Raw genomic sequence first — 7,500 nt, forward strand, 5'->3', positions numbered from 1 at the left:
TATATATATATATATATATACATATATATATATATATACATATATATATATATATATATATATATATATATATATATATGTGTATGTATATATATATATATATATATATATATATATATATATGTATGTATGTATGTGTATGTATGTATATATATATATATGTGTATGTATGTATATATATAAATATATGTATGTATATATATAAATATATGTATGTATATATATATAAATATATGTATGTATATGTATATATATATAAATATATGTATGTATATGTATATATATATAAATATATGTATGTATATATATATAAATATATGTATGTATATATATATATATAAATATATGTATGTATATATATATATATATATATATGTATGTATATATATATATATATATATATATATATATATATATATATATATATATATATATATATATATATATATATATATATATATATATATATATATATATACCAACCAGTTATGACAAAGGAGAATAGGATGTATTTTTATTGTAAACCTGGTGTTAGCTTCGTTTGGGTGGCTGGCTTGGGATCGTATGCTCCAGAGTTTGAGCCCTGTTGGCTGCTGAATTAACACTAGGTGGGGTTGACAGCCTGTCATCCTTCTGATGTCGGCAAAATGAGTACCAGTGAATTGCTAAGAGGGGCATTGCATCAGTGGTGCCCCCATACTCAGTCACAGTGGTGATGCACTGTTGTTCATAGCCAGTTGAAAGCTTGAAATCATGCCACCACAATAAGTGGAAGTATTTAGAAAAAATGGATGTGAATGGAAGAGCAGAACAATAAGGGGATAATGGGGGAAATAATGGGACAACTATAATGAGATGCACCATAGGACAAGGAGAGGAATTGCAGGAGAATGGTGAGAAAAAGGTTCACTGGGTGTCATAATCTCAGTAGTTGAAATGGGTGAGACCAGGAGGCGTTTGTGGGAGAAGATGAGAGATCCTCGTTTTTGTGTATACAATATCAGCTCATGGAAGAGCAAGAGTGTTGGAGACATTACAAACAGATCGGTGGTCTCTCTGTCTTCAACACCACCTCCTTTCTGGTCTTGCACCCTCTGCTCTTTCCGTGTTTTATCCGCCTCCCCCCACCCCCCTTCCCCCACCTCAGATTTATACAGGGCTCACATGTTCCACTATCAACCCCTTTCTGGTGAAACTCCCAAAATCCAGAATCATTGCTCAGTGCTCACGTCCACTCATTCGTTCCTATTTTGTCCCACCTGTGGAACCAACTCCACATTCTCTTCAATGTCATTCTTCCCTCCAGGTCTTCATGACATCTGTTCACCATCATCTCAGATCATCCTCATCCATACTCATCATTTCTTATAACCCATTAATCTCCCCCAACTCCAAACCTAGCTAATTCCAATTTTTCTTCCTGAAGTTGGCTTCTGTATCCATCCTCTCCAACCAATGCATACTTTCCTGCTCCTCATTCCGACCCACACCCATTGTTTTTCTAAGCCTCCCTATATTTTATCCTTTGATCAACCCTGCTCTTGGTGTTTCTCTCCTCTCTTCCTCCGGTTCCTTTTGTTCTGTTCCTTCCTCATACATGCAGTGATCTAGCTCTTCCACGAGCCTTAATTTTGCCTTCAAAAAACCCCAATAAACAGAGTGTGAAAAAGGCAATGCACTGACAATGTGGCAGCTCAGCCACAGTTGGATAATAAAGGCAGGAGAATTGCATGAACAGGAAAAGAGGACATAGGAGGAGAAGAAACATATCTGTATATGTATAACATATTTTAAATGTTAATTTAATTATTTTGGAATATCCGTTACTGTTCAGTGAATGATTATAGTTGCTGGGAGGAACTGATTTATGAAAAAGTGTGTGTGTTTTTGTGTTTTTTCAGGCTGGTTCTAATGGAGAATGCATTGGTACCTGCCCTCTATGTCAGAGAATATTCATGATCCTCTGGCTGAAGAAAGTGACATTTGATGTTACCACGGTGGATATGACAAGGTGAGAATTTTTTTTCCTCATTTACACTAAACAATCAATTTCTGTATTGTACAAAAACTGTATCTTTCGGCAACTTGGAATTGTATTGTTTACACGCCTTGTACATTTTTAAGTGTTTCAATAATCCTTAAACCAATGCTTTCAACAAACAAACTACACCCACATCTTTGTGGCATATGTACGTCATCTTCCTACGATTATCGTATTTTTGTGCCATTGCCTCGAAGGAGACTTTTTAAAACGAGCAGAGTGCAATTCATTTTGTACACCTGCATTATTATATAAAATTATTGAGTTTTTGAAAACGTTATTGTATAAAATTCTGGAGTTTTACACATCCCTGTCTTTTGTTGCAGGAAAACAAAGGAGATGAAATGCCTTGCCCCTGGAGCACAGCCTCCATTCCTCAAATTCAATGGAAGCGTCATTACAGACTTCATGGAAATCGAGGACTTTCTGGAGGAAACATTTTGTCCTCCTCGGTGAGAGGACGAGTAAATCTACACATTCTCGGTGCATAATCGATTGAGATGTGTCATTAAATTTTTCTCCATTTCTCCTTGCCTGTTTTCCTCCATCTTCCATACCAGGTACCCCAACCTCCGTCCCAAAAATCAAGAATCCTTCAAAGCTGGTGCAGATATTTTCCAAAGATTTTCTGCCTATATCAAGAACACCATTCCAAAGAAGCACGAAGGTGAAATACAAACATCATTTAACTGCAGACCTGTATCATAGACCACTATATGTTGGGATAACTTGGAATAGGCTTTCAGGACATTAACATGGTTGACCATCGTAGCTGAAGATAGGCCGTTCACATGTGACATGCGAACAACTTGAGAACGTGAATTTGTTTATAGTGTAGGAGCCCCTGAACCAGACAACCACACTGTGATATAGCAAGCAGTGTAATATGCTGTCAAGAAATATCCAAGAATACCAGACCACTTGTTATACCTGCAGGTTAGGCAGGAATTTAATTGGTTCAGGGTGCCAGCAATAACTCACCAACTCTTCGAGAAACACTGTGGGATCCTTAACCTAATCAACTAATGTCAGCATATGATACACCCAGTTTTACGTCTATCCGAGGAACAGCACACGTACTGATGACCACATTCACTGTGAAACACTGGGATGAGAATCTATAGTTGGGTCAGGATTCAAACCCAGGCTAGACAGCTCAGAGATGAGTGTGCATACATCTAAGTGATTTGTGCATATGCATACCATTACATGCTTTTTAGCTATTGAGTAAGTCTGGTGTTGGCTGAACGGTTAAGGTGGCTGGCTTAATATCGTAGGGTCCTGAGTTTGAGTCCCTGTTCACCTTTGAATTAACACCAGCTGGGGTTGACTCAGCCTGTCATCTTTCTGAGATCGGTGAAATGAGTGCCAGTATACTGTATTGGTAATATTGTTACGAATCTGGCAGCCATTTGCACACAACAGCCAGAGTCCCCGCAGTTCAGTTATTTCGATAAGTATGTGTTTATAGTTAGGGTCCCGTCCCTATGTCTAAATAAAAGGGAATTACATGTGTGCGCTCCGAAGTTTCTTTCTCGTTCGATTTTTGCAATACCCAACGCCAACTAATCAATCCTTCACTTCTTCACACCATCAACGCCATTGCCCACGTACGTTCAACCACGGACGTGGGTGGAGGTTTCCTCACCTCGGAACACCGACTCCGCCCAGGAAAGGAGGGGGTTCTCCCTTGTCCCATCACGGATGGCCAGCACATCACCCCACAAAACCCTGTCCAATCAGGGCAAAGATTACCTCAGAGCTCTGACTCCGCCACAGAAAGGCAGGGTTTTCCCCCTGTCCAATCAGAGGGGGACAGATATCACCCCACGAAACCCTGTCCAATCAGGGCAAAGATTACCTCAGAGGACCGATCACCCCACCCCGTCCAGGGGAGGGATAAGAATGGCTGGGCTCCCCTAAGTTCACTGGAGTTGGGTTGGAATTGTCGGAGGAAAAAGGGGTCGCCATTGCTCTTTGTGTGCGTAGTAGTCGTCGTCGTCTGGGCTTTTTGCTCTTCGCCCTTTGGTCTTTTGGTCTGCAGTCATCGTCGTCTGCGGTCTTGGTCTGCGGTCTTTTCCGGGGGTCCTCGCTTCGTTGGTGGAGTGTCTGGTTTGGGGGTTCTTTTCGGTGGTTCCATGGTCCTGTGCTTGCTGGTTCGCTCGTCTCAAAGAAACCGCACGAGGCGGACAGGTACCCGGCCAGTCTCTGACCCTCAGCTCGCCTTCCCTCCCGAGCTGAAGGGCCGAATAAAGACCCGGTGGGGTCCATTTCTGTGTGTGTGTGTGTGTGTGTGTGTGTATGTGTGTGTGTGTGTGTGTGTGTGTGTGTGTGTGTGTGTGTGTGTGTGTGTGTGTGTGTGTGTGTATGTGTGTGTGGCACCAGTCTGTTAAGTAGTAATTGTGAAGTGCTTTTGCTCACTGTACATTTGCCTGCATATATTCGTGATAACTCTGCTGTGTCTCCCTTCCCGATTAATATAAATAAACCCCTGTTAAATGTACCAGCTCATTGCCTGTCGTTTCTTTCATCGGCCCAGTATGGTTCGGGCTTGGGAAATAGTGAGGCCATCTGTGCCGTATTTTTTTTTTTAATTTTTTTTTTTTTTTTCTTTTTTTTTTTTGTATACCTTGGTCGAGGCTCGTATGAGAGCTAACACACAACTCACAGCAAGGAGGCATGAGACAAGAGGGGCGGGAGTGGAAGGGACAAAACATTGGGGAACAGACACAGGTGAACTGTGGAAGGGAGAGGGATGGGGATGGGACGGGGAACATGGCGAGGGGAAGATGGACATTAAAGGGACTTTCAGGAAGGAAAGCAGGAGAATTGAAGGAAGTGGGCTTGGGTGGATTATCGGGGGTAGAAAAGATCGAGGATTTGGATGGGGGAAGATAAGAGGTGGTGGTGAACAGCTGTTTTGAAAGCCTGGAGGGAAGAATGGGAAAGAATAGAGTGAGGAAGTTTATTCCAAAGGCGGGAAAAAAGAGGAATGAAAGAGTGAAGATGAGCAGTGATTCGTGATTTTGGTAGTTTTACCAGAAGGGGGTTGTTGGCGGACCTTGAGCGCCCTGTGGAAATGTGGTTGGGACAAATCACAGAGAGAGCAGGGGGGCAAGGCTGGAGAGGAGTCGGTAGAAGACAGAAAGACCACCGACCAACCTGCGGTGATTGAGTGAGAGGCCCAAAGACTCAGCTTCATTGCGGGAGATGCCAATGATCTTAAAAGCCCTGGTTTCGACAGCGTGAAGTCGAGAAAGGTGGGAGGCAGGAGCACCAGCCCAGAGGGGAGAGCAGTACTCCATCAGGCTACGGACAAAAGCTTTGTAAGTGGTCAGGAGCTCAAGAGGGCCGAGGAAGGACTTTGCACGACGGAGGATTCCCAGTCGGCGACTGGCTTTTGAGGCAAGGTTGGAAATGTGACTTTCCCAGGAAAGGTCATGGCAGATAGTGAGACCCAGAAGCTTGAAAGAAAAGACTTCTTCCAGAGGATTGTTGAGAAAGTGGATGGGGGGGTTTTGTAAACGGTCCTTTCGAAGAGACATAGTGAGAGTGTGAGATTTGTCTGGATTGAAAGACATGTTCCACGTGTTGGACCAGTTTGTGATTTTATCCAGATCTGCAGTGAGCGAAGAAGCTGCTGCTTGCCGGTCTGAGGGATGACAGATGGTACGGCAGAGGGTTGAGTCATCGGCAAAGAGAAATAGAGGATTTTCCAGAGAGTCCGAGTCATATTGTCATTTGGACCGGCGCGGCTTTGGTAACTCCCGCTCGGTTACGCCGGATCCGAGTCGGTAACAGCGACACGGTACGGACAAAGCCGGCCGAGGGTGTGGCTTCCCTGGTAGTTAAATGGCGTGAGTACTTAGGTAAATTGCAATAGACAAGTGGACCCGACCTCACACCGTCGAAGTATTGGCGACCACGGTCCTTTAAGCGACCCGTCGACTCCAGAGTTATCTGGGGTGATGAACTTCCATTCCGGTGTTCGGTGGGAGACGGCCCGACTGCTCCATCTAGTGGTCGTCCTCGCCACTGACCCCCAGCCCACAACAATATCAGGCACTGCATCAGTGGCACAGCTGAGCCCCTAGAAAATGATGCATCCAGCAGCCACAGGCTGCACATGGTAATTAGCTCGCTATTTGGTCTCGGTTTGATTTCAAATTGAATTTTATCCGACTGGAAACAATTACCTTGTTGCTTCATGAGGCATTTGGAGGAGAAGTGAAGCCATAACTCTCACATATGGGCTATTTGTCTTGTAGCTGCCAAACATTCAGACGACATCTTTCAAAAAAATAGAAATGACGTCTTTTCAAAAAAGCAATTCTGTGCCAAATTCCAAATTACGTCAATGACGATCTGCACAGTCACGGTAAAATGTGTCAAATGTAAGAAACATCATGATATCATGTTTGTTACATTTATATTGTTTAGTCATGGTTACACTTGTGCTTTTAGTTCATTTTATATAAAAAGTATTTCTGCCTATGTGTGACTCAGCTTTGGAGACCCATCTGCTGAAAGCTCTCCTTCACCTGGAGGAATACTTAAAGACGCCTCTACCCTCGGAGCGTGGTCCAAATAGCAGGAGGAGATTTCTGGATGGAGACGAGCTTACACTCGCTGACTGCGATCTTCTTCCCAAACTCAACATTGTTTTTGTGAGCCTACAGCCATTGTTATTTTAAACAGTATACCATAATCCTCTAATGTAATGGATATAATTGCATCATCAATCATGCACAGGCTGATTTTTGATTTGTTGCAAGCCAATGTAACATACAGGGTGCCCCACAGAAAACCAGGAAATTTGGTACAGTTTATTTAAAACAAAACAAAAGCAAACTTAGATATAGTGTAAAACAAAGATACACTTTATTTATATGTTAGTTTATTGATATGGTAAAATACGGCAAAATAAATCTCAAAATTTCCTGGTTTTCTGTTGGGCACCCTGTAGTTAGAGCTAAATTTGAACCTCAATGGTCATTGTAATATGTTGACCATAATTTAACAAAACCACATTCATTGGATTCCTTGATAAGAACACCAAGTTCTTATGAAGAAATGCAATCGGTGTGGATTTGAATGAGAGTTGTTTTGTGGGGGTGGCAGTGTTGAGTGAAGGGATGCTCAAAGGGAGGGACCCAAGATCACCAATATACAGTATTTACATACATCTATCTATCTATCTATCTCTATATGTACATAAATGCAAGTTGCCTGATTGTGACTGAGCGGGGTAAATGTTGTAACCATAGCACATACATTGCTGAACGATACCTCATTTAAGAGCTTTCGTGTCTAGACAGTGCATGCAGAGGTTTACAAATATTAATAGTCATGCAATTTCGAGTTTTATTCATTTTTGTTTCACACATGGTGTATGTGCTCAGAGTCTTTGGTTCACACAACTACCGGAAGTAACCATAAACAGTGTTTTATATATATAT

At 42.2% G+C, this 7,500-nt stretch overlaps 1 protein-coding gene across 1 annotated transcript in view; it reads left to right on the forward strand.

Annotated features, from left to right (window-relative positions):
* The window catches only part of LOC147027993 (chloride intracellular channel protein 4-like), a 41,736-nt gene that overhangs the window by 30,118 nt on the left and 4,118 nt on the right, over window positions 1-7,500 (forward strand). Inside the window, exons 2-5 of the mRNA XM_085877905.1 lie at window positions 1,902-2,011; window positions 2,368-2,493; window positions 2,602-2,708; window positions 6,548-6,708. Coding sequence (XP_085734031.1) covers window positions 1,902-2,011; window positions 2,368-2,493; window positions 2,602-2,708; window positions 6,548-6,708 — 504 coding nt within the window. The remainder of the gene's footprint in view (window positions 1-1,901; window positions 2,012-2,367; window positions 2,494-2,601; window positions 2,709-6,547; window positions 6,709-7,500) is intronic.

The sequence above is a fragment of the Eptatretus burgeri genome, chromosome 4 (assembly GCF_056783735.1).
Source record: "Eptatretus burgeri isolate ZD-2024b chromosome 4, Ebu_testis_v1, whole genome shotgun sequence".
Taxonomy (NCBI): domain Eukaryota; kingdom Metazoa; phylum Chordata; class Myxini; order Myxiniformes; family Myxinidae; genus Eptatretus; species Eptatretus burgeri.